Source organism: Vidua chalybeata, chromosome 10 (assembly GCF_026979565.1).
Source record: "Vidua chalybeata isolate OUT-0048 chromosome 10, bVidCha1 merged haplotype, whole genome shotgun sequence".
Taxonomy (NCBI): Eukaryota; Metazoa; Chordata; class Aves; order Passeriformes; family Viduidae; genus Vidua; species Vidua chalybeata.
Window position 1 is genome coordinate 14791436 of NC_071539.1, and position 27651 is coordinate 14819086.

The 27651-nt window shown below is 39.6% G+C and overlaps 2 protein-coding genes across 6 annotated transcripts in view; one reads left to right on the forward strand and one right to left on the reverse strand.

The window, feature by feature from the left end:
• Positions 1-14386, reverse strand: part of LOC128792732 (uncharacterized) — a 27768-nt gene extending 13382 nt beyond the window's left edge. For 3 of the 4 annotated variants that reach the window (XR_008432532.1, XR_008432530.1, XR_008432531.1), the window contains exons 1-2: positions 14256-14386; positions 6395-6514 (exon numbers count right to left, since the gene is read on the reverse strand). Coding sequence is in view for 1 of the 4 variants with exons in the window: in XM_053951396.1 (XP_053807371.1) it covers positions 6395-6438 (44 nt within the window). In the remaining 3 variants the exon portion in view is untranslated. Of the gene's footprint in view, positions 1-6394; positions 6559-14255 lie in introns of all 4 variants that reach the window. The other variant, XM_053951396.1, reaches the window with a different exon arrangement.
• PCOLCE2 (procollagen C-endopeptidase enhancer 2) lies at positions 4132-26879 on the forward strand. 2 transcript variants are annotated; one of them, XM_053951394.1, is made up of 9 exons: positions 4132-4296; positions 5175-5283; positions 12790-13045; positions 14620-14744; positions 17744-17880; positions 19166-19320; positions 22455-22538; positions 24548-24715; positions 26322-26879. In XM_053951394.1, exons 1-9 carry the CDS (start codon positions 4220-4222, stop codon positions 26456-26458), a joined length of 1248 nt encoding a protein of 415 aa, XP_053807369.1. In that variant the 5' UTR covers positions 4132-4219; the 3' UTR covers positions 26459-26879. The 2 variants fall into 2 exon arrangements, with proteins under 2 accessions (XP_053807369.1, XP_053807370.1); XM_053951395.1 differs by lacking the exons at positions 4132-4296; positions 5175-5283 and adding an exon at positions 11960-12251.
• Positions 26880-27651: the final 772 nt, after the last annotated feature.

Sequence of the window (27651 nt, forward strand, 5' to 3'; positions counted from 1 at the left end):
AGGTGAAACTTTTTAATAGGGCCTGTAGCAATAGGACAAGGAGTAATGGTTTTAAATTAAAAGAGTCTAAACTCAGAGAAGATATGAGGAAAGAATTTTTTTTTATTATGAGGGTGGCAACACCAAGAGAAGTGGTGGATGCCCCATCCCTGGAAACATTTGAGGTCAGATTGGGTGGGGCTCTGAACAACCTGATCTAGGCCCTGCTCATTGCAGGGGTGCTGGATTAGATGACCTTTAAAGGTCCCTGCTAACTCAAACCATTCTATGATTCAAATGAAATAAAGAGTGGTTGTTGATAGTATTTATGTAAATTTAGATTAATTTCACAGTGTCAGCTGAACAGGACCTGTACAGAAACACCAAGAGAGTTCTGGAAGGTCTTTTGCCATGGTACAAAATGGCAAGGTATTTTGTCCAGGTAACTTTCTACAGAGAAAAGATTTGGTGAGAAGCCTGAAAGCTGGAGCATAAAGTAAGCTTCATGTTCAGTCAGGTCATCAGGCCACTTTTGCCGCTGCACAGCAACATTATGATTAACTTTGTCACAGGGAAGGTGTCAGGAAGAATATATATATATGGGATACATGAGGCACCGGAGGTTTGCACCAACATTTACACAGTCTTTTAAAAGAACATCTCAGGGACAGTCTGTCACACAGGGTTACATTTCAGGAATAGGTTTCCACTTTCCACTTCAGTAGTTGTCTCATTTTCAGGCAGACAAGGTCTCACTTGCCAGACATTCATTAGGAAATTTGTCTCTTGTCAGCTTTGTATACAAAATATCTTTCTTCAGTGACTGATAGGGAGAAGCCCTCACCCCTGGATCACCAGCATCACTAGCTGAGCCCAGGACTGCTGGCAACAGCTGGTGGGGGAAGAGGGGTCACTCAGGCTGACATTTCTGCCAGACTGCTGCAAGAGGCAACGACCCCTGTGACACCAGGCATTTTTTATAATTACTATGGCACTAGCTCTGTAGTTCCTATGTTAAATGTCTGTCACTAAAGATTCATCATTCCAAGCCTGAAGATCTGTCACCTCAGGGACACATGACAGAAAATTGGTTTTTTCTACCTTCAAAAAGAAACTACTGTAGAAACCTTTTGCTGCAATGTCAACTGTCAAAAAGTTAGATAACTTTTGTCCACATTAATAAAGACACTTTGCTTATGCAACTTCATACATTTATGTAAAGAATACATACACAAGGCAGAATAATTAAGATTGCATGAGACTGTAAGTCTGCCATGTTTTGGGGCTGAGCTTAAAACTTTTCTAGCTGAATTTATATCCACTACCTACAAACAATTCCTAACTGTACATTCCATGGTTTTATCCCAAAAAGACAGGGACTCTAACAGATGCTGATTGAGCAGCTTCCTGACTTTGAAAATGAAATATCATCAGTATATAAAATGGTTTGTTTTATTTGGTTCCCTGCAAGAGTAGAGGACTGAGCTTGGTAAAAAAGAAAGGTCATTCCTGTTTCTGTGTTCCTAACAGATCATAATTCAGCTGCAGATTAATGTCAGTGCTAACACATTTATTTATGGGTAACTACTTACTGGCCTTTTACTTTTCTGCTCCTTCTGCAGCCATTGATGGAAACCAGCCAGACATCTCTGGGTTAGTTCATGGGTGAATTCTCTCTAGCAACATCATTTACATTTGGTAAATGCAGTTTAATTTGAGAGCCTTGTTTATAGTCTGTCATTTACTACTTGTGGTATTCATAATCTATTTAATGGTGGGCTCTAAAGAAGTACTTGAGCACACTAGATTCAGGGTGTTTAGGGAATACACATTTAGGGTGTGTTCCCAGACAGGCAGTGCCAGGGAGTGATGTTGCTGTTTTCCTGAGTGGCATAGGTGCAGGAGCTTGGCTGCACGGACTGTGCATGGGCTGGGAGCTTTCCCAGCAGCCTGTTCATCACCTCAATTTGCTCAAGAGGCCTGAATTGCTCTGTTGCTGCACAGATCTGTAGATATGCTTGGATGGAATTGCTCTGTTGCTGCACAGATCTGTAGATATGCTTGGATGGAATTGCTCTGTTGCTGCACAGATCTGTAGATATGCTTGGGTGGCAATGCAGAACCTGTTAATGTGTTAACTGTTCAGAAGTTTAAAACTGCCTTTAGATGAGGCAAAATCTGCAGCAGCCACATACAAAAGGAGTCCTCGAACATGCAATCCATGGGATCTAACAGCCTTTGGTGGTGGTTTTGCATGGAGCACAGCTGTTCAGTGGATATAAGGCCTGAAATATTCTTATAAAATAGAGGGTCGTCTCTAGATTAAAACACATTGACAGAAAGGAGCAGCAAGGAACTCATGTGTCTGTGCAGTGAGGATTATACAACTTTCTGTCATACACAGACTTCCAGATGTAGCAATTTTTATTATCATTATAATATATTATACCTAATATAATATATTATAGCATTATTATACCTTCATGACTACACCCAATATACCTAGTGGCAGCAGCTAAACTTCTAGCTGCTAACCAGCATGTCATTGGTCATGGTGTGAGTAAATGTCTCCTTTTTAGCTTTCTTACTTCTCATTTCTGTCACTTAAAATCAGTTCACAACTCAGCTCCAAACATTGTCTCTGTTCTCACAATGTTATGATCTTTGTTTCCACAGCCCCCTTTTTGTGACCTGGACTCCCTGCCCAAGCCCTGCACCAGGTCTTGCCTAGATGTGTCCTGCTCCTTCCTCCAGTCCCACTAGGGGGATGTGTGGCAGCCTCTCCTCAGGGCTTCAGGCCAAGCCCTCACACCTGGCTGCCAATACACCTGCATTCCTAAAAACCTGGGCCTCGCCAAACTCACACAGCCCCCAGCCTCTGCTTTTTCTTGTCTTTCAGTGCCTCTGTGCACACAGGAACACTGCTGGCACCTCTTACTCGCCAGCCGTCTTGCAGGCTGCATCCAAAGATCTGGGACATTCCAACAGCAGCTCTACCTCTTCTCCCACAAAATCCCTCTTGGAAATGTAGCAAGCATGAATTCAGGTTAGTCTATTGCCTCCTTTGCCCAGCACTGTGGAAAGGAGAGTACTGGTATCATGACTGCTGAACTGCAGCATCCACTTCCTGTTTGATCCTCAGAACATCATCTCCGATCAACAGTGCTTCTTTAAAATGTTGATAGTGAGACCACTCTTCTTTGTATTTTGCAGGAATAGGATTGTTAAGTGCTCAATAAATTAGCCAAAAAAAAAAAAAAAAGAGAATAGGCTTATATTTTGCCTTATATGCAGGAGAATTTCTGTTTAGTTCCTCAAGTCTGTTCAATTGCCTGTGCCTGAACACTTCTACAGACTTGCCTCCTTCTTCTGCAAGAGGCACATATGGGAAGAAGTACTTAAAAACAGTAAGAGGAACAGGTTCTTTTTAAAGCAATACTCAGAACATAAATTATCACATTGGTGTGATAATCTGTATGTCGTTGTTCAATAGCACTAACAATGTGGTGTTTTTGAAATGCCATGTTCAATAAGAATACTGTGTTCAAAATAAGAATACTGACTTAATTTTTAATTTCTTTTCTCAGTCAAACAACTTTGGCCCAAAATCTGCAAAACACCCAAGTATTGAGTTCATCACTGCATGCACTGCCACAGCCTTTTAAAGAGTATCCTTCACAGCCGGAGTGAAAAGGCTACTAAATGGGTCAGGATTACCCATTGGTAAACAAAACGAAGCATTTCAAGTTTACTTTAGAATTTAAATAAAGAAGAAATTTCAAAGCAGCATTACTATTTTTCAAGCTTTGGCGGAGCTGCAGACGATTGCACAGCCGGTAACACTGAGTTCATTCATGCTCGGGACAAACACCCGCACTGTGCCACCTGAGGACGGCAGCGGGGCGTCGCGGGGGGCTGCGGGCTCGGGGCGGGGCCGCGGACGTGGGGGCGCTGCGCCCGGGCAGCACCCGCGGGCGCAAAGTGCGCGGGGCCGGGGGTGTCCGGGGCCGAGCCCGCAGCCCCCGGGAGGCACCGGGGCGGGGCCGGGCACACCCGGGGCAGCGTCCGCACCCCGCGCGGGAGAGAGGGCGGCCCTGCCCGGGCCCCTGCCCTGGGGGCGGAGGGCCGCAGAAGCCTTTGCCTCCTCCCCCGGCCCTGGCAGCCACAGGAGGAGAAGGCGGCGGTCGGAGTAGCGGCTCCGCGGCCCCAGCCCTGCCCCAGTCGCCGCTGCCGCCCTGAGATGCCGCCCGCCGTCCCGCTGCTGCTGCCGCCTCTGCTGCTGCTGGCGGCGGCGCGTCCCGCCACCCTCCCGCACAGGTACCGCGCTCCTCTGTCCCCGCGCAGGTCCCGCGTCCCCTCCCCTCCCTTCGTCCCCCGCAGTCGTGTTCCCACCGTGCCTCCGTGGGGTGCGCGGGTGTTTCAGTGCCCGTGACTGCATCAAGGCAGGAGCATTTCCCACGGAGCCCGGGACCCTACGAGAGCAGCCCGATGCCGGCTAATCTGTAACCTCTCTAACATAACAGTATAATAGGGTGAGGCATCCCGGTGTCTAAAGCTTGGCAGGGAGTTCGCTCACCCTCCTGTCCTCAGCAGTAGCAGCGGTTCCACACAGGTTTTCCAGGGTTTCTCGCGTGTCCGTGCAGCGTGTCCGGAGCTGGCGCCAGCTCCTGAGCTGAGCCCTGAGCACAGCTGGGCCACAGGGCTCAGCACCAGGAGCGGGACTCAGCACAGAGTGGGTTGTGCTACTGAGGTACAAAAAAGTACCAGAGACTTCCTTGATTAAAACATATAAATTCAAAGCATAGAAAGGAATGAGAAGTAATTTTTATATCAGTGCTATTTTAACTATTATTATATGTACTATAAAAGGCTTTGCTAAAGACTTTTAAATAATTATTTTTCCATTATAATAGCAATTTGGAATGATATGTCACATTGGCACACCGCTGATCTTAGGAAGTAAAAAAGGAGGGAAGGATAACAGTCTGTGCCTAGGCAGAATTAAGGCCTAAGTAGTTAATTCTTTCTACACCTAAGTTCGCATATTAAATTGCACATTCTATGTCAATAGTGATTTTATGTAAATAATTAAACATGTTCCATGTTAGCAATGGCTTTAAATATTTAAGCTGTTGAGACAGTTTGTGCCTCTTATACAAAGAATAAATGAAATTTTTTTCTTCTATTATTCCCAGGCCTACATTTACATGTGGAGGAGTTGTATCTGGAGAATCAGGGTTTATTGGGAGTGAAGGATTTCCTGGCGTCTACCCACCAAACAGCAAATGTACTTGGAAAATCACCGTAAGAATTTTTAATACCACAAAATCAGTGCTGAAGACAATGAACAGCTATTTGTTGTTAAACTGTGTTTTACATGGGGTAACATGTGCAGTAATGAAGTCAGTAACTCAAAGTAGCTCAACTATCTGGAGCCTTTTAGGGTTGATATAGTATGACAATAGTGGCTGAAACAGAACTGGCTTTGCCTCATGTCAGAAGCAAATTTTCATTGACTTCCCTGATGCACCTCTAATTGTTTTAAATGAGCCCACTCACGAGCAAACATCTCCCCTTCTGTCACTGTGGAAAGCAATAGTGAGTTCTATCAAAGAAAAGATTTGAGGTGGCGAGTATGAAAAGCAAAATTTCTTGGCAAGAAGACATATAAAAAAGTTTCAATCAAACCCAAAAAAATTCAGGCAGGTTTGCTTGAAGTGTGCTGCTAGCAGTGTTCTGCCAGCCAGGACATCTGGAGTCTGTCATACAGCAGGCTGACAGCAGTAGGGAAGTGTTGTTACATTTATAAGTGACTATGTGAAATGGAACCATATGGTACCATTGATATTTTGATGCTGAAATGAGACTGTAGGGCAGAGATTATATATTCATGGACAACAGATTCCATGAAACAACTAGGACTAAATACTCCTGTTTTGGATGTCCTTATCCACAGACTCAGAGAAGGGGATGTGAGTGAATGATTACTCTTCCTCACATCTGCACAAATTAAACCCTCTGAAACTGCCCACCAAATTTTCTCTCTTTTTTAGACACAGTTCACCAAGAACTCTTCTGACATTTGGGCCTATAGTAAAAATTAGAAGGCATTAAAAAATAAGTTAGTCTGTCTGTTGACAGGATCACTAAAGACAACTTCAGTTAAAAGACTGCATCACAGGCTAGGTGTTGGCAGGAGAATAGGATGTCACAGGATAATTGTTTCCTGCTTCTATAGAGATGCTGACGCAAAGCAGGAGACATTGATCTGTTTACAATGTTCAGTTTAAAACAACTCTCGTACCAAATGATTGATGTGATTTTAATAGTTGTATCTGAAAGATCCCAGTGAAGCTGCAGAGATGCTTTCTGCACCTTTCTGTTGTGTTATTATTGGGGTCTAGTTAGAGGTTACCTTTGATCTGTGTCTGACCTCATCCAGAAGAGGATGTGAAACATGGTGCATGCCCATAAACTTGCTTCCTTGCTATCGAGGGGCTGAGGTGACAGCAATCAGCATAGCCCACCTTGCAATCTGAAGAGCAGATGCAAATTGCATTTGGAATCATACACGCATGCCTTAAATTAAAGGGAAAAACATACAAAGTTAGTTTACCAGTATAACTCAGTATTAGATATTCAAAAGTTCAAAATTTAATCTGGAGGGAAATAATAATTTTGCTTATAACAGCATGAAGTTTTTTCCACTAAAAAACTTAGATAACAAATGGAGGCAGCACTAAAGAAGCAATTACTGAATCATGCCATGTATCTGCCCTTCATATATGGAAGGCAGAGGGAGAAGAGAACAAATTATTGTACTTAGAAAGTTTATACAGAGTGGTTTAATTGCAGGCTTTATGTGGCTGTTGCTAACAAGATGCCAACATCCAGGTGAGCCTGGGCATGGTGAGAAGCATTACTACAAAGCTGTAGCAGAGCTGTGTCTGCACTTGAGCTTTCTTGACAATGGGAGGAACTTGATGGCTTGATGTCACTTCATTATCACCCTGCCTCCCAGTTTTCTGCTGTGCTGCCATTTGACTGCATCCTGCTTGTCCTCTGTAGTTTGCCCAAAGCCAGAGAAGGTCTGCACAACTGGAGTAGTCCAGGCTTGCTTGTGCCCTCAGCCCATTTAATGCCTGTTTTATGAAACAATTATGTTCACTAAGCCAAGCTGATTTCTTTTCCTTCATCAACTCTAGAATGCTCTATGCCTTTTGGGTGTGCAGGAGGGATGTAGGGAAGGCAAGGACTAATAAACCTGCAAGATTAAGGCTGTACTCTCTTTAAAAAGACCATGGTTTACCAAACTGTGGCAAAGTGGTACACTCAAGGGTCTGGTTAGCCTGAATTATACAACAAAATCCTTTCATCAAATATTGCTGAGGCTCAGAATAGCTTGCAATAGCACCCAAATAAGAAAGCCAGTTATACTGCCATGAAGAAATACTCTGTAGTTACTGTTAGTCTTCCTCATTTAGCATCAGGTCTTAGAAAGTGACTAAGACATTTGCCTGTCCGTTTTAGCCAAGGGCTGTGAACACCTTCCTGAAAACACTCTGCTAATGCAGGATCTGACAAGTCTGCAAGACTGATAGAGACATTGATTCACTTTGTGTCTGGGTCACAAGAAGCATGAAGCTCTTGTTTTCTCAACTACAGGATCTCATCAGCTGCACAAGAAATGCAGAAAGAAAGGCAGAATGAGAGCTAATTCATTCTTTAGAGGAAAATAGGTTTAGAAAACATTACAGGTAATACAGATAAAGCAATGCAGCATTCAGGTATCATCTGAAATCTTTCCAACTAGTTTTCTAAAGCTGGAAGAGTCTAACTCAATTATGGTTCTGTTATTTCAAGAGACTGGGACTTTTTCAGCTGGCTAAAGAAAACAGCTTCTCTATTCTAAGAGCTCTAAGAAGTGTTCAGCACATGCTTGTGGTTCTATTACAGCCTTGGCAGACTACCCAGCAGCTTCTCACTGGCTTTGCTAAGAAGTCATTTGTACAGCTATTTCCTTTCCTATAGTAATGTATATAGCTTTATCTGAAATATGTCATTTACACTTACTTTTAATACTCTGTAATCCTTCTTGGCCATCACCTCACATAAATGTGTCACATAGTTCGAGAGTCTGGACTGCTGTCCCATGTTTTTCTGGCAGACTGCTTAGTTCCCATAAAACTCCAACAACTTTATGTGCAACAATAATACTGAAAACTGTCAGAGTTATGTAAGGTTATGTTTTTGTAGGTTCAGGAGCTGTGTTCCAGCAGGTTTGCTGACAATAAGCAAAGTTTGAAAAATTTACTTATCAGGGCAGTTGGGAATCTGCCCTGAGGGAGCAGAATATTTTAAACCATTTTTTCTATGTTTTAAGCATTCATTTTCCTATGTCATTGTAAAACTGCCCTTCCAGTAGAACACAGGTCTTTACACATTGGTTGTATTGCCAGAAAAGAAAAAGATGAACAGAATCTAGTGCCCTTGTCAGGAAGTGCAAGCTAATACAAATTTTTCAAATTGGAGATGGAGACAGAGAACAAGCAACTAGGCAGAAATCATGGTTCTTCCCAGGATGTAACTCCAAATAACTTCCACATTCATTCTCAGTAGAGAAGAACAATACATTTGGCTTGGAGATAGCTGATGTATTTTTCAACTCTACCTGGGACTGCTATAGCAAAACATACTATCAGCATTTTTGTATTAAACATATATCAAAATATATTCAACACAATAAATGTTTAAAAGTTAGACAAAATATATTTATGAAAGTTGGCATTTAAGGGGTTTCCTCCCTCAGGAAGATTATTTTCAAAGTAAATAGTCTAAACCATGCAATGCTGATGAAGAGGGCTTTGTATTCAGTCAGAACAACAACAGAAAAACAGCTTCACTACTTTAAAGGTAACTGAACTTTGATTAACATAATATGAAATATCTGCAATGAATGATAACCAAAAACAATCTCAAGACCTTATTTTGAGGTGTGTTGTATATATGGAATAATCATGCCCTTTTGAAGAGGTTAGTAATCTACAAAATTATTTTAGGGAATTATGCTCTACAAAAACTCCCTCTAAAAATTTCTTTAGCCTTCCATAGGAGTAAGGCATCCTTTGCATTAGTTTAGCATCATAATTTTTGAACCTAGAGAAGTTCATAGAGTTAAAATAAGAAGGGAAGCAGAGAGTGAGTATGGATCAGTTGCCCTCTCTGACAAGGAAAGGCAGAGGATGAGGTGCCTCTGTTGTTGAAAGATACCAGCTGGATGGATAAAACAAAAATAAGGCACACCCTGCAGAGGAAGCATCACATCATTCTTCCTTTGACTCCTCCCGCTTTGTTTTTTTTTTTTTTTTTTCCTTTTCAACTAAGAGCTGAATTCCTTCCAGTTCTTCCTCTGAGGTATCCCATCTTACTGCATCAGGCTCAGATGTGGCTCAAAGTAAACAATACTGAGTCATGCTGGCCTTTGCTTGCTCCCCCGTGTTTCCCATGGAACAATATTTTAAATGTCCTGGGATAATCATTGGCAGATTTTAGCACATTAGTTCTCAACATTTAAAGAAGCGAAATGGTAGAAATCAAAGAAAAGTACAGTTTTGCAAAGAAGCCTGTATTTAGCACAAGATTTCTTGGGAGTAGCTGCAAACTGGAACAGCTGCTGCCAGAATGTGAAACCACCATCCTCTGCACTTCTGATTGTCATCTACTCAGACCACAAAATTTTAACTGATTTAACATACTGGAACAAATTTTTGTGAATGAGAAATATTTTAATAAGGAAGTATATTTTTAAAATAAAAGTAATAGCAGTAAGTAGTGACTGTAATTAAGGGCCTGCCACATTTCTGTAAATTACTTACCTCACCAAATTCAGCTAAACATGAGCAAGGATTATTCTGACAACTACAAACTGCAGCAGGCTCCATGTTAAACATTCATGACCATGTGGCTGAGTTTTTCCTCCACATTTTTTTACAGACTGTCATGAAACAGAAGTCAGTACATCTATGGGGAACAGTCTTGACCAAGTCTGTTAGATCTTGTTTAGTCAAATAGACTAAACTGACAGAAGCAGAGATTAAAAGCTACAATGAAATATAATTAGAAAGTATAGTATAGAATAGTATGGTATGGTATGGTATATATAGTATAGTATGGTATAGTATAGCCAGTGGTGGCGAGAGGAGAAGGAAGCAGAACACTGCACAGAATGACTGATACCATGAACCACAAAACCTAAGACTTGAGTGAATGGCTGACTGCAGTTTGGGGTTTGGCAGCTTTGCCAGCATCCTCTCCCTCCAGCCCAGGGGTCTGTCCCATGTCCTGTTTCCTTCTGTCCCCGTGGGACAGCAGGAGAGAGTGGCATGTCCAGGGGCAGGAGTGAGTGCCTTGGGGCTGGTGTGAGTAGAGCAGGGCTGGGTCAGTGCACTCTTGGAACAAAGCTGTCAGTGAGCACCATCAGCATTACTAAGCGCTAACCACTTGGCCAAATCTGAATGCAATTCTGCAAGGACAGCAAAAAGACCCTTTTTTACCCCAGAACCAGCCACCTCTCACATTTACACTTCCTTCTTCAAACTCTGGGAGACAGCAGGTATATTCAAAGAAGCAATTCAGGCAGAGAAAATAGGGAAAAATCTCATAAGCATTGATAAAACTGTTTAATCTAATATTCTAGAGCAACTTCTGCTCAGCTTTCCAAAAAGGGGAAGGAAAAGGGGAAATATCTTAAAGATGGGCAAGTTTTAGCCAAAGCTGCAAAACATTGTTGTAGAATATGCTGGGCAAACTTAACTGTAGGCATGATAGTTTATTTTAAAACATGATAACCTTTAACGGTCGCCCCATTTGCATCCTGTCGTACCAGCTGTAGAAACTTATGAAAATGACTGTTCCACTCCAAAAGAGCATATGTTATTTAACATACATACTTCTGGAAAAAAGGCTTCTGTCATCTAACTGCCTAAATTTGACTTTATCTAACTAATTTTACTGTCAGCATTTCTGAATTGACTTGTCCAGTCACACAGACTTTTGTAGTACAACCATAAATAATATTCAGGTCTTCTGGCAGGAATACCAAATTCATTTTAGCTCATTTTATGTTAAAATGACCACGCCTTAATGCTCCTTAGTGATTCAGACCAGAAGACAAGTGAATGCAATAAGAGATTTAGATATGAGAGCAGTGATTCAAGGAATAAATTCAAGATTAGGCGAGTTGTGGTTTTGTAGTAGTAGCAGTGATATGTATCAGCACAGGGGCCCTGAATGCATTTTTGAGAGAACTTTGAACTTAAAAGGAAAATTCTCTGAAACCAGCAGCAGGAACTGCAGTGGAGCTGGTCAGGAAGTGTGCACATAGACCCTGGGCAGCTGAGAACAGCTCAAGCAGAAGTCTGTCCTGCTGCAGGATCAGTATCAGCACTGGACATAAAAGCAGCCACATGAAAGAGTAACCTAAACACACCTACAACACATTTTTCAGTACATCTGGAGCTGCTGCCTCTATCAGTATCTTCTGGGCTAAAGCAGTCACTTCCATTTACAGCACTTCCATCTATACTTGACAAGCAATTTTTAACTGTTGAGACTCAATGTTAAAACAGTTTGACAATTTCATATAGGAACAGTTTACTTTTAGTTTATTTCAAACCAGTGTTTTAAAATGAGTCACTGTTAAGGAATGAAAAAAATGCATGAACTCTTAAATAACATGGCTTAAATATGAACTTAATGCAGATATATTAAGTGTATGTTTAAAGCAGAAAATTATAGTAGTGTCTCGGTAAAGCAGAACAGCTGCAATTATTTTAATAGCTAACCACTCTACTATGATATGGATTGAATGCAGATAATTACAGTTGCCTGTCTAGGGTCTCTCTATACTTTAAAATACTCTTTCCCTTCTTCAGTTCTGTTACACAGCATTAAGTGCTTTATTAGAATAGTTTTCAGTTCTCAGTATGCTGATTTTTCTCTTTAAAGCTTGTATCTGTGTCCCAGGAAATGTTCTCCTCCTTGTAAACTATTATGCTGTCTTAATTTACATCCTTCTCTGTACTCTTGTCTCTTTTGCAATGTCCACAGATGCAGACATGTAAGAAGATTTGCCTTGTCTTATGTTTCCTCAGATGTTTCAGAAAACAAAACTCTCTTCTATTTTGAGGACACCCACTAGTAGTTCTTTTGAATTCTCTGTTTATAGTTTTACAGTGTCTTCCAAATATAATTCTTTCACTGCAGCCACTCCAGTAAGTAAATATTCGGGTTGTACAGTGTTAGCCATAAAGTTTCCAATTTCATTTATAAATGTAAGATGTATGTCAGTAAATTAAAAAACTCCATCAAACTAGGAAACTTGGTAACACAAAGCAGAAAGAGAGGCCATTTCATTTTTTTAATGGTAAATCGCTTGTTGCATTTTTTTTTCATATTAATCTCATTCTTCTCACCTTGCTTAGTGACAGGGAGCTGCATGGCTGATTCCACACTTTGAGCAGAAAAAAAAGAGAAACACACCAAGCTGAACTGGTTTATGATTAACTGCATGAGCCTGACTAGCAGATACTCTGGATCAGAAATTAGATAATGGCAAGAGATGGTCAGAGCTTTGTATTAAGGATTGGTCCTTTCGTTACTTTAAAACTGCTTTGCCTGGAATATAGTTGACAAAAAGAGCTCATCTGAGAGAAGGTGAAGGGTATGAAAACAGTCATGCAAACAGTGGGATCCAATAGATATGTGGTCACACCTCCAGATGCATGTCTCCCTCCTTCCCTCTCTCCGCAGGTCCCAGAGGGAAAAGTGGTGGTTCTTTCCTTTCGGTATTTAGACCTGGAAAGCGACAATCTGTGCCGGTATGATTTTGTGGATATATACAGTGGCCACGCCAATGGACAGCGCATCGGCAGGTTCTGTGGCACTGTGAAACCAGGTGCCCTGGTATCCAGCAGCAATAAAATGTTGGTGCAGATGACTTCAGATGCTAATACTGCTGGAAGTGGATTCATTGCAAAGTTTTCTGCAGCAGAACCACACGAAAGAGGTAATTAACCATTATATGTGTGCTGAAGACAAATATAACTCAGCTCCATCCAGAGCCACGTTAATGCTTAAAAAGATGTGGTGCCAGAGATATTAAGGATTGTGCTATTCAACATATTTATTAATTACCTTGCTTAGCAAATAGCAAAGTGTAACTATTCAGTCATCTTAGTTCATCAAGTAGTAAGGAGAAAGGCTGACAAGTGTAAGAGTAGTGGAAGAACTGTATCTAGTAGTAAACTGGTAATAGCTAGCCATTAAAAGGGGAAATGAAATTCAGTACAGATAAATGTTGTCTACAGTACAGCAGGTTCTGAATTGACTCTTACTGTTTTGGAATGAGATGTTAGGTTTAAAGATGATAATTTATGAAAACTGTAGTTGAGCATCAATCCAGTGCTTAATAGGTATCAGAAAGAGAAACAGAAATGTAAAAATTTTCAGAAAATAAAATAAAGACCAAACAATAACATAAAAAAACCCCGCCATTATAAATCCATAATGCATGTATATCTTGAATAAAGTGTGCCTTTCTGATGTTCCCATCTCAGAACTGAATATGATCAAATTATTGGAAGGAATCAGACAACAAGTATGACAGAGTTAAAAGAACATCACATACACATAGATCAACTGCACAGCATGAACTTCTTCATGCTGGAAAAGAGAAAGTCAAAGGGACTGTAGGAGAGGGCTTTGAAGTCATGACTGGTGTGAAAAAAGTGACTGGGACCTCAGTCCATCTCTTTCAATATAAAAACCAGATGAGCAAATGGCTGCTCAGGGTGCTCAAAGGAAAGGAGAGGGTGATTTTCCTCTGTGGCCTGTGTACCAGGGGATATTGTGGATTGTCTGTTTCTGTCCTAGTTTAAAATCACTTACAAAAACATATCAAAGCAAAATTCATCAGGTATTACTAAACATAAAGGCATTGCCTGGTGCTTGGGAAGAGTATGAACAGTGAGAGGCTGGGAGGTCACAGGGAGATGGTATTGCCCTAGTTAGTGACTCTTTTTCAAGGCTTTTGCTATTGGTATGATACCAGACTAGACTGTTGGGCAGAGGCAGTGAAGGCCGAAGAATTTATCAGGCCTTCCACAGTTGTAACCTTGTATTGACAACTTCTTGAAAGAGATACTAAATAACTGTGACCGGATAGAGCTGATTTAATGAGACGGTTCTGAGTAATATTGTAAATGAGGATTACATACCTGATGGAGTTTTTAATTTGGAACTGAGGGCAGGAGATATGGACGAAAAAGACCCCTCTCCTTCAAGAGCACTGCACAGGCTGCAGTTCCTTTGGGAGTGCCTGTTGGCCCCACCATCGCTGCCCCATGGGCTGCAGGGGTGGCTCCTGCAGTACCTGCGGCTTCTCCTCCTCCTCCCGACCCAGTGTTTGCAGGAACGCTTCTCCCTCTGTGTTTTGCTGCCGTTTATTAGCTGTGTTTTCCCAGAGGTGCCCCCAGCTGGGGCGGAGGGCTCGGCCGTGTCTGTGGGGCTGTGGCGGAGGCCCCTCAGCGCGGCCTGCCGCGCCCCAGCGGAGCTCAGGGCCCGCGCTGTGCTGCTTCGCAGGGGACCAGTACTGCGGGGGACGCCTGGAGAAGCCGTCGGGCTCCTTCCACACGCCCAACTGGCCAGAGCGGGACTACCCCGCGGGAGTCACCTGCTCCTGGCACATCGTGGCCCCGAAGAACCAGGTAAGGCGCTGCCGTGGCCCTGCTGGCACAGCTCAGCTTCCAGCGCCCGCAGGGACCAACGCCTCAGAGCGGGCGGTGTCCCCACGCTGGCCCGGGACACTGCGATGGCGCCTGGCGGCCCCACGGGCCGGGCAGGGACAGCGAGCACCGGGCCGGGCAGGGACAGCGAGCACCGGGCCGGGCAGGGACAGCGAGCACCGGGCCGGGCAGGGACAGCGAGCACCGGCACAGCCGCGCTCCGGCCCTCCCACCTTCCTCTCCCCTGCTGCCCCCGCGACTCCTGTGCTTCCTCTGCGGGGCCTCGCGCTGGTGCACCCCCCTAAGTGAAACCCAGTAAAGCATCTGCGACTGCTGAGGCTTTTAAGCCAAGGAGGGTTTAAACATTATTTTCTTAATTCAAAAAATACCACGCAAATGAAGTCAGGGCATGTGATCATCTCAGCACCAAACATGATGATGACCAATGCTACATTTAAGTCTAACAGTGTTTGAGCATTTTTGGTGTTGCTGCAGTTTACTATTGAGCTACCCAGGTAGAGCCGATTGAATTTAATAAAAGCAGTTTGTTCTATTTCATATTTTGAAGGCTCCATCACATAACATGCTTGCTTAATTAGCCAGATGCCATGAGAGCATATGTTACCACTTCATTAGGAGCTGAGGAGATGTGACAGCAGACTGAAAGGGCTCTTGTGCCAGGCATGGCAAACACAAGTGTGTTCTCTACACTGTAGGGCAAATCTCAATCCTAGCTGCACATTTTCTGGTTGCTGCTGAGCCATCTGCTCTGTATCTTAGCAGGAGGTCTACAATGATTGAATGTTTTGGTTGACAAGCATGTTTGGTAGGTTGCTTTTCTTGCCACATTCAGCTTTTTAAATTCATTTGCATATAAAGATGACTTTCCTCTTCATCTTCCGCTCATGACTAATCCTTGAAATAAAAAAAAAAGCTGCCCCAGATAAATATATTCTTCTGATCTTTCCTACTTTTACATTTACCAAGACAGTTCCTTCCTTGAACTGAAGCAGTATGTCAGCTTAGTCTTTCCTGTGTTCCTTTTTAATGCACGTTCCTTGTTTGCTAGATACAGGCCATTTAACAATCCTATAGATAGGCAGTGATTTTTAAACCCTTATCTGTAAAGTGCAGATTACTTTGGTTCTTTCCAAATGTCTCTAGATAAGCCTAAGAACTTTTCCTAAGCTCATAGAGAAGATTTGAGAAAGGCTATATCAGCATCAAAATAAGGGCATTATATCCTGTGCCTTTTGATGATTCTATTCCACAAATCTACCTGTTTCCAAATATATATTATTCATGTACTGCAACAGTGCTTGTTTGCATGGAAAAATGGCAGAATTTTGACAGTGCCATTTTCCATTAAGTAGTGAATAAGCATCTCTCTTCAAGTGAACAGAAAAAGCTCCCCAGTCTTCCATCTGCCAGAATTTAGGTGTCGTCTCTATTTCCCTTTCATAAGCATGTAAGCAATAAAACAAGGCACTCTTGTTTTGTTGCTTCAAATAGAAACCAATAATCACTTAATTTATTACAGAAGATGAAGGAGCTTCTCCTGATCATGAAGAGCTTCTATTCTGTCATGAAATACTTATTAGTGCAAAGTGCACTTATTGAACAATAGTGAAGTAGATATTATGGCCTGCTGTTTTGCCTGCTATGGAAAAATATAGCATTTCTATTCCCAGTTGCATTACTTCTTTCTATACCATCTTTTTTGATCACAAGCATGTTATTCACATGGGTATTCCATTTAAAGTGCACTTTTTCATCATGATACTGGGGGTTTTGAAACAAGCCTGTTAGTCATCTCTGAAATCAAGTCCCCCAAGGTTACTCATACTTAATGGGAAACAAAATTAACAAAATTATGCCTTAAACATCTTAATAGTGCAAAACTATATCCAAGCACACCTAAGACATCAGCTGATAACAGGCTATCATTACTATGAATGTAGAAAAAGATAACTTTTACTATGTCAGTAATCAAAAAAAGTACATCAAATAAAAAAAAATACTTCTTTTTCTTTATACAATCTTAGAAGATTTAATACCATCTTTGAGTCAGATCTTTATAAAGGTTGATCTACAATCAGCATAAATCAGTCTTGTCATTCAAGCCTTATTTGTGCTATTTATGGGAAGGTGATTTAAATACTGCTGTGATTCATCTAAAGAAGCAACCTAAATGCATATATTACCTCTGTTTCCATGCAGCAGTTAGATTGTGCTTCCCTTCCTTGCCACACACGACTGACAGAGTCATTCTGCAGGACTTCATTTCAGATTAGTAGATTCCATTTCTGTTTCCTTGTACATTGTTTTGTTTTTCCTTAAGTAGAAAATTCCATAAATAAAAGTCTTTGGAGATAATAGCATAAGTACTGGAAATACCAGTATGATACTAGTTCACATTTATGACTCGTAAAGCCTCAACAGTTATGGAAATCTGACATGAAAACACTGTTGTTTTAAATACTTACTTTCTCTTGGGTTTAGTCTTACTATTTGCTAATTTTCTTTCTGTCAACATTTTAATTTCTCATGTTTTTAATTCTGCATCAAGTATACACAGCATTGGCAACCAGTGATTTAGGCCCTGCTGTTAATGAAGTCCGTGAAATGCCTCAGATCAAGTTAAAAGCTCCTTTTCTGTTGCTTACACTTGCTGTAGTTATTTTAAGAGCATTGTAACACCTAACACCTACTAACATTCACTCATGAAAATAATTTTATCAGAAGTTACTTGCAGACATTTGAGAAGAAAATGTTTTACAGAATATTAGAGTCATACACTGAACTATTCATTGGAGAGGTCATGTGGATTAAAATACTTTACAATGAAGTGGATTAAAGAATTTTCCTTTTTCAAAAGAAAAATTAAATAGTACTTCATATGAAGATGTCAGTTACTACAAGAAGTATTAATAAATTCTGCATGTCAAAATCTAAATGACTTATTTCCATTTTCCCTTTAGCTAATAGAGTTAAAGTTTGAGAAGTTTGATGTGGAGAGAGACAACTACTGCAGATATGACTACGTGGCAGTGTTTAATGGTGGGGAAATCAATGATGCTAAAAGAATTGGGAAGTACTGTGGAGACAGTCCACCAGCGTAAGTAACTTCCTTTAGTTGTGAACTTCACTACCCTTATGTGTCATTTTGCTAACAGTTCTGTCCAAGGCTTCTAAAAGATTTTAATTTTTTAATTAAATGCAGTGTTTTGTACCTCCAACTGAACATGTAGAAATTGTCTCTCTCTAGGTTTTCTCTATTTTCTCTCTCTCCATGACTAACCCTGGCTCCAGCCCATGTTTCTCTCCTGTCCCACAAACCTCATTAGACCACTGTGTAACAACACCATTGCTAACCCCAATGCTACTGATATTGGTGTAGCACCAATAGTAATGTAGCTGAACATTAACATAATGTGTGTGTTTTGATTGTAGATACTGAAGGACAAGGATCCAGCTGAGCTCTCTAGCCCCTGGGCTCATTCCTCACTTTATCTGACTCATTTTCCTCTCAGCCCTTTTTAAAAAGGCAGGATACACAGACTGAGTCAGATTTTTCAGATTTGGCCTTGTAGTCCTGGTGTTCAGGAAGCAGAACAAAGCTCTTGGCAGCTGATAATCAGTGCCCTCTTACATCCACAGGCTGTGTCAATACTAAAGCAAGGAAAATCTAAACTGGGCAACCACCTGTAAATCCAGAGAATTCCAGTTAATCAGCCCCTTACTTTTGGTTATATCACACCTGGCCATCAGAGTAAACTGATTTCTGATAATTTGCCAAATAAAAAGGGAAACAATGACAAGTTTTTACTTCAAAGACTTCATTAAGGGTTTTGAAGAAGTCCTGGGTAATCAATATCTAATCATTGACAAAAAGTAAGCCCACAGGAGTAATAACCAAAAACATTTTATTTTTGCTGGATTTGTTAAGGAGTTGCAGAATCCAGTACTTCATAAATTTTCATAGCCCTTCCAATTGTGCAATATCTTTTTCACTAAACAAAACCAAATTAAAAAAAAAAAAACAAACCAAAACAAACATTTACTTACTTCCCCTGTGTACTGAGGATTTCTTCAATGGATTTTCCCACTTTCCTAATCTGACCCCTTCCATTTCATGGAAGAGAAGTTTGCAATGGAGTCGCTGGAAGAATTTAACAATACTCATATTGAAATAAATTTCAGGAATCAAGAGTTTTAGGTGATTAATGGAAATGAGTTTCATCCTCAAAACACCAGTGTGTGACATGCTAGCAAAGAATCACATTCTTTTCAGTATTAGTCTGGAGTGTTGTTTTTTTTTTTTTTTTAAAGAATGTTATTAATGCTGTTTGGCTTTGACATGTGAAAGAATGGAAATATTTTATTTTGGTTTTCTATTTTAGGCCTATTCTGTCTGAGAAAAATGAATTGCTCGTTCAGTTTTTATCTGATTTAAGCTTAACAGCTGATGGTTTTATTGGCCATTATAAATTTAGACCAAAAAAGTTACCCACAACTACAGCTCTGCCTACAACCACAACAGTCCCTGCTACTTCAAGTAAGTCTTACTGGCTCTATTTCATTTCCTATAAAAATTAATTATTCCAGGACAAGGAGAGAGTTACAGAAATACAAAATAGAAATTATATTAAAAATTCAAGTTTTACAGTTTGTTAGTATTTTAAATGTTGAAGGAATTAATTAAAATTAATATACTCAAGGGAGTACTGGAATATACTCAAGGGAGAATACACTTAACTTTATTAAAGGAAATCTATCCAGGCAAGAGTTTAGTGTAAAAGTAACTTACTCCACCTGAGAGAATTTTCCTGTCTCTTCTCAGTTTTGGACAGTTAACTAGCACATTCCATAGAAGAATGGAGAAGCTAATTTCTTTTGAATAAAAAGTTCTGAATATTTTGGGAGATAGTTTTATTTAAATGAACTCTTTCTTCTATACAAGTTGATATGTAAAAATCTTACTGTATTTTTCTTCATATAGTTTTTAAGATCAAGAAAAATTGGTATGGAAGCCAACTGAGCCCTCTTCAGGTTCTGTCAACACCCTGTCAATATGACACTCTCCTAGAATAATTTTTATTTGAAAATACTTAGTGATTGGAACTTACAGAGAAATATGTCTCACCAAAACGAAGTTGCCTTTTGTATTTAAGACTAGACAGCAAACATGAAAGATCAGAGCTGGATTTCTTTGAAGGTGTTGCCAAAAATACCTCATTACCGAGATACTGTAGGGATAAATTCTTAGAATTTCTATAACCTGAATGTGAGGCATTTCAGATATAATTATAGCAGAAAACCAAATTATTTATGAAGTTTCTGCAAGACATAACCTGATTTGTACTTAAAACACATCACAAATCAGGGCAACAATGGCTTGTCAGCAGGAAACCAAGAAGCTGTGGTGCTTTAATCCTGCTAATGAAGGTATTCAAAATAGATGAAAATAAATGTTAAAAAAATGAAATCATAGTGACCTGTAAATCATTCTGATGTGACTCTAACAATAAATAATTCAGCTCTTATTCACTCTCAAGCACCTGTTAACGACTTTGTTGGTTGACACACTTGGTCTCAAGTAACCCAGGCTGTCAGTAACCCTGTTCAGGGTTTTGCACAGGCAAGAGAGGTGAAATTTACCAATTAACTCCAAATCAATGTTTATGACAGCATCAGTGTTAGAAAATAAAAACTGAGAGAGGACAACAGAGGCAAAGCGTTCAAAAGACTTGTCAGGCAGACAGAAAAAAGAAGTCCTCTCAAGGTGTGATCAGTTTTGCACAGTGTAGGCATTTCTGATCTTCAAAACAAACCAAAGCAAACCAAACCACTACAGTTCAGTTACATTTCTGAGCAATCATTTGCATTCAGAAGTGTCCAGTTCAAAGAGACTCATTATCTTACAAATCAGATCCGGTTAAACTTGCACAGAACTCCAGGCATGAATAAAATATTAAACTTTAGCAGGCTCTTTAAAGAATTACATCAGTCTTTATGTAACATACAAATATTAGTACTTGCAGAAATAAATAAATGCTATAAATATATTTGTAAAAGTAATGAAGATTAATCCAATACCTGTTAGGCAACTGAACTTTTATTTCAGTTCTGTACCTTACAAACAATAGACAGCCTCTGCTGACAAGTCATAGCAAAGTTGGTCACCAACCAAAATTTATTAAACTGGGAAAAAAAAAAAAAAAAAAAAGAAGAAGAAAAAAGTGCCCTAAAAGGACCAAACAAGACTATTTTGTAACACATAATCCTAGTTTTAAATTTAGAAATACCAGAGCATCTCGATAAATTTTTGGCAGCTACCATGCTGGCATGCACCTGGGACTCATCTACCTGCTGGATTTCCTAACCTCCTACTATGGACACTAACTTGAAAGACTCAAGGAACATTAAATTCTTAATTTTTGGTGTGCTGTGTGTAGCATTGAGATAGGAAGCACTTGCCAGACCTGTACATTGACACAGTAACTTGTTCTTTAAAACATTTTTCCTTGTGGGAGGCATTTAACTTTCTAAAGACTCAAATATCAAGAAGACTGGAGAAGGAAAAAGGAACAAACCAGCCCAAAATAAACAAAAAACTATGCAGCCTAAGCTTTAAACTTAGAAGTACAGATCTTCTAACAGTCATGGCCATTGCACTAAAGGCAAAGTAATTTTAATATCATTTAGTTCATTTTTAGAAACTTGGAAAATTATTCAGTTAAAAAGAAGTACAAGTATAAAAGTATAAACTGATTGCAAATTAGTCAGAATGTTTATTCAAAAGATAGAGACTGAATGAAACTTTTGCAAAATGCTCCATTCTAAAGTAAAAAACTGCAAAGATACTTGTATCTAGTACAACTAATAGCTAACTAATTTAGTTTTTCTTGGAAAATAAGGTTATGTAGGGATTTGTAGGTTTATAAAAAAATCTATCAGTGTCACCTCCATGTATCCAATACCTATGTCACTGACTAATTCCAAACAAATTTGAAAGGGACATAAAAACCTTAAAGTACTGCATCCCAAGATGTTACATGGAATGATGTACAGACTATGAGCATCCACTCAAGTAGGGAAAAGATGCCAAGTGTATTCAGTTGTTTATAAACAAAGCATTCCATTTCAGAAAGGAAATGTCAGTCCCTAATGTTAAATCCATACTTCAAACATCTTGTTTCAAAATGTCATCAAGAAAAACTATGCAACATTACCTGACATGAAGCTATGTGAAAAATTTCATTGAATAAAAGGGTCAGGAATTTGAACTCTGATCCCTTTCATCACAGTACAGTAATTTCCAATAAAAGGCCACCCCCTCTCTCAGAAGTGTTACTGTAACATTATGTTGTGGTACTCCAGGTGTTCTGCTAGGGCTGTATGGCAACAGCAGTGACAGACTTCAGATGCCACACAAATCTTGAGTAACATCCCATTCTCTCCGGCCACTAGAACAGACACAGCTGAGACACCTGAAAAGACAATGACTGGAGGTGACAGCAGAGAAAAGGAATATTGCTACTGTGGTGCTCATCCCCTGAAATGCCTGGTCTAGTTCATGCATACATCAGGATTATTCCTCTTTCTTCTTGTCTTTTTTTGAACATAGTGCTTTTCATTTGTAATAAATGCTTAATTTCAATTTCAATTTCCTTTTTGCTCTTCAAAAAGCTGTGAAACCTACAGTTGCCCTCTGCCAGCAGAAGTGTAAAAGGAGTGGGACTCTGGAAAGCAATTATTGTTCAAGCAATTTTGGTAAGGAAGTGAAGCTTCTTTTTATTTATTCATTCTCTACTGTCTTTTTAGACTCAGGGAAACTTTCTCAGATGTAGTTCTAAGTTACCATTAATATATAGGCTAATATTTTACATCACCTTATCTATGTTTCTGACATTAGATACATAGATACTGTGTTTCACTAAGTATATCATTGGAGATATTCTGAAATAGGCACTGCACAGGTATCTGAGACAAACATACCTTCTCAATCTGAAAAGCAAATGACAGTGTAAGACAACCCCAGGATTCACTGATTCAGTTACTGTATTGTCATCTCCATTTTCTGTAACCAGCCAGTACATGTTATGCTGCACCTGCTGACTGTTCCACAATACAGTGTATAGACTTCCAAAATGCTTTGAAAAGAAATCAGAAGGGATGGAAGCTTCCAAGCACTGCTGTCTGTACACAGACATAAATCAGGAAAAATGGTGTCTGTGGTGTATTAGCATGGCACTGTCACTACGGAACTATTCAGTTATGTGTCAGGGTATTTTCCCATATTAATACTGCAGTCTTTTTTTAATCCCCTAAACATGCCTGGCAATTTGATGGGAAAACTCCCTGCCACCAGCCTTTTTTCATTTTAAGCTGACTCTCTCCTACTGCACTGCTAATCCCATGAGAGTTGAGGAAGTTGGAGGGTCCGAGGGCGGCTTTGCCTGATGGTGCCCAAGCAGCAGGGAGGCTGTGGCTGCACCCTGAGGCAGGGTGGACTCAGGGAGCCCCTCCAGCCCTGACCACCAGCCCCTCCCAACCTGCAGCCCCTACAGGCTGGTCCAACACCAAAGAAACAGGTAGGGAAAAAACCCAAACCATAAATGGTCTCCTCTTACTGACCACACCCCAGCTCTTGTGGCCCATGGTAAATGATACTATATAAAGCCTGGTTTTTTCCTCTAGCATCACAGTAACAAATCACATTCTTCTCTCCTGTCTTCTGTCAAATACTTGACGTTTTTCAGTTTTTTCCGTGACAGGAGTGAGAGTAAAAATACTTTATATGCTACTGTGAATGCAAGCATATCCTAAGGTAGGAATAGGAAGTCTGTTGTTCATAGAATATGATTTATTTGAAGTTTATTTGCAGAATTTATGATTTTAGAAAATAATAACTATTTCTCTTTCATAATGCATTTAACTTTATTGTTTCTAGAAATATAGCTGCAATACCCGGCACTTTAACATCCACAGTTCTCTCTTGATTGAACTGGAACATTCTATTTAATTTAAAGCTCTGCATTAAAGGAAGATAATGTACAAATTTACAAAATCCCAAAATGTGGATTATGCAGTTTTATAAAATAAATCTGGCTGTACATACTTGATAATTGAGGATCAAATTTATCCTAGGATAGAATATCTGAATTAAAAAGACGACCTAAGAAGAAACCAAATTTTTAATACCAATTACCATTTCCTTTTGATAAATAAAGATGGCTTAGCAGTTAATTTAGTCATCCTAGGGAAAAGAAAATATCTTGATTTTCCTACTGAGAGGTCATTGGGAGATATGATGGTACCTAGAAATATGTAACTATATTCAGCTGAAATAAGTAAGTTTGTATCAGGCCTCAGACAGATCAAAATCTAGTTCTTAGGGTATTAACTATTCCCTGCTACTCATCTGGGAGTGTCAGAGAGCTGGGAATTCAGATTTTGGCTAGACGAGTTTTAATTCAACTTCTCCACAATTTGAAAATGACTCATTAAAAGTAGTATCAAATTGTACTGTTTAATTGAAATCAGAGAACTGGGCTTGCACAAGACTGACACACTGTAGAACAATTTCATATTTGGTGCCACCAAAATTTGACAGTAGTGAATTAGTTATTAGCAGTGATACTCATATTTTTAGTAAGTGTTCCCAGTACTGTTTGTTTCCTTATTAGGCACTAATATACTTAATAAGTTTTTATGATGCCTCAAAATTTATGTCTAAAAATAATAAGTGTACCAAATATATCAAATGTCTTTTCTTCTAGTAATAACTGGAACTGTAATCACAACAGTAACACGGGCTGGCAGTCTGCATGCAACAATATCCATCATTAATGTATATAAGGAGGGAAATTTAGCAATCCAACAAGCTGGCAAGAATATGAGTGCCAAGATTCTTGTTATGTGTAAGCAGTGTCCTCTCATCAGGAGAGGTAAGTACACAGTAATAACTGCTTTGTGTGTTTATAAGAGATAACAGTTACTAAAACTACTATTTGAAATATGGCCACAAAAATCAATAAAATGATCTTTTTTTTATATATAATCAGCAGTTAGTATTAAAATAGTTTTAATTAAAATTAGTTTTAAATAACCAGTAATCCAGGAGTTTATTGCATTTTTCTGTTTTACTGCAAAAGGATTAGGCTCATGTAGGTCACAGGAGTCTGAAAAACTTTTTTCTTTAAAAGCCATGTGATGCAAGATAAAATCTGATTTTCAGCTTCATCTCTCAGATGAAGATGAGATAGATTTTGTGTTTACATGTATGTATTTTGGAGCTAGTTTTTATACAGAGTTGTTGAGAAGGGAAAGACAACAGCCTGCTAACCCTAGAAAAGCAGTATCTCACAGGAAATGGCAGAAATCAAGCTCCACTCTTGTGTATCTCCTGAATGTATTTACAGCTTTACAGAAATAGTATTAAGCCCACTTTCTGTCTGCAAACAGCCAGTACTGCTAAAAGCTACCTTAAATAATATTATACAGAGATCAACCATTATAAATTCCAGTTAATTGTGGTAAAGGTGTTAAAAGAAATCCTGAGAGCTGTTGTAGAGCATTTTTTATTTAAGTAACTAAGTAAAAAATAAAACTGTTTTTAGCTTTGCCTCAGAAGTAAACAGGTAGAACACAAGAACATAAATGGAGCCATAGCAGGAAACAGTCAAAATAATTTAATAAGTATCAAAAAAACCCTGATATCATTCCAGATACTACCAGTGCTTAAGCATATTAACTCAAAGTGGGCAGTAACAAAGTGAAAAACCATGATCAGAAATTAGCTTTTGCCTTTAGTTATCTGAAAACTACACAAAGGGAGACATAATAATGTCCTTGGTGAAACAAACTCTCTCCTTTTAGGCAGACTTCTGGCTCCAAACCACACACTTCTGTTTCTCATCCTAAATCTCAACGAATTATTTAAGAGCCATTACATAATATCTGAACTTTTCTGTTTATATCCCTGTGATACCATTCCTTCCAGCCCAAGACCTTGCAAATCCCCAACCCTTCTAAGGCATAAAAATATGCAGATCCAATTGAATTGTCCAGAGCCAGGTCTTACCACTCATTAAGTCCACCTTGCCTGAATGCTTCTGTATGTATCTAGAAAATATTTACATCTCTGTGGAGGGAAAGGGAATGAAAAGAATTAAGAGCATTATTGCTTAAGGGCAAATATTCAAAATTAATGAGACATATTCCACCCTGGGTGACAGTGGTTAGGTTATCCAGTGCTGATGGGTACTTCTAGAGCCTCTCAGACTCATTTGATAGTCTATGTTTAAAGACTATCACCTATATATATATTTAAATATGTAGTACCCACCTAGCTGTGTATCTGCTTGATTTTTACATAACTGTAGTTTGTGGTGTAACAAGCATGGCAAAGATGGGTAAGGGAGTAAATGTTGCAGGTAGGAAGGAAAAAATGTTGGAAGGCATTGGTAACAAACAGAAACCACAGGTAAAGAACTATACTTACCAAATGATGTCCCAGATTTCTGTCTTGTAATCTCATTCTCTCCTTTCTAGGTTTAAACTACATCATCATGGGCCAGGTAGAAGAAGATGGTAGAGGCAAAGTCTTTCCCAACAGCTTTGTCATGAGTTTTAAGACTAAGAACTCAAAGATCCTAAATGCCTTGAAAAACAAAACATGTCAAAATTGAACTCTGCAGCTGTGTTCTATCATCTGTCTTGAAAAATCATTTTACCTTAGCGTAAGTCATGGAACTACAACTGACTGCCAACAGTATGACCATGCTGACCCTTCCTTCCCTCCTGTCCACATAAGCACACCTGGCACAAAGTGGAATCCATTACATGTACAAGATGACAACAGACCCTCCCTAAGGCTGACAGCCGAAGATTTGCAGCACAGCCACCTGATCTCAAACATACTAATTCCAAGTACTTGGAAGATGTTAATTTATAACTGTCCAATTTTTTTAAGGAGTTTTGTACGTAAAATAAGAATTCTAAGTGCAATATTTATAGCAACTCAGTTCAACTTAGCTTTTTCTCTAAAGTTGTTTTATTACATGGATTTCTGCATTATTATCAGTGCTTAATAAAATATTTTAAGATTAAATCATCCATCAACTAGTTATTAATTATTTATAAAGTGGTGCAGCTAAATACAGAAACTGTTTTTTGATCATTTACATGTTTTTGATGGTTTGGGCCTTGCACATTGTAACTGACACTACATTTCCTTGCTGATTAAGGGTCTGATTTTCCTTACATGGAAGTCAGTAAATCATTGATCAGAACAGGAACTCTTCAAAGAATTAGACAGCTGTAAAACAGCACCACACTTTTCTCCATTGATGACTATCTACTTAGTAAATGTCACTGTTAAGTTCTGTAAGGTAATAAGGTAGAGGAAGGTAGGAATTAATTTAGTGGTGGTAAGGTGCATATAGAATCTAAGATCCCTTTAAGTATTTGTTTTCCTTGTATATAAATACTAGACCAGAGCTCTTTGGATAATCTGTGACTATGGGCAGGAAACTAATGCAATAAAACAGTCCCTACTGGAAGTACCCATTGCTTATTCCAGCAGAGGAATGCAGATTGCCATTCCCTTCACTGATGGATTCTCACACGTAATGCCAAGAGGCACTGCCACCCTGCAGCTCAGCAGCACAGCAGCCTCTCTTCCAAAAACTTTATGGGTAGCTGGGCTGGGCACAAAAGGATCAGAGGGGGGCACAGAGGTACAAAGAGGCTCTGCTGGCAGCTCACATCAAACAGGTCAGTGCTGCAGCCACTCTTCAAAGATTGCATTACCCGACTGACCAAACCAAACAGCATTTCTCTGTGCAACCAACAGCAACTTTTGTTTGCAAAGCAGATGTAG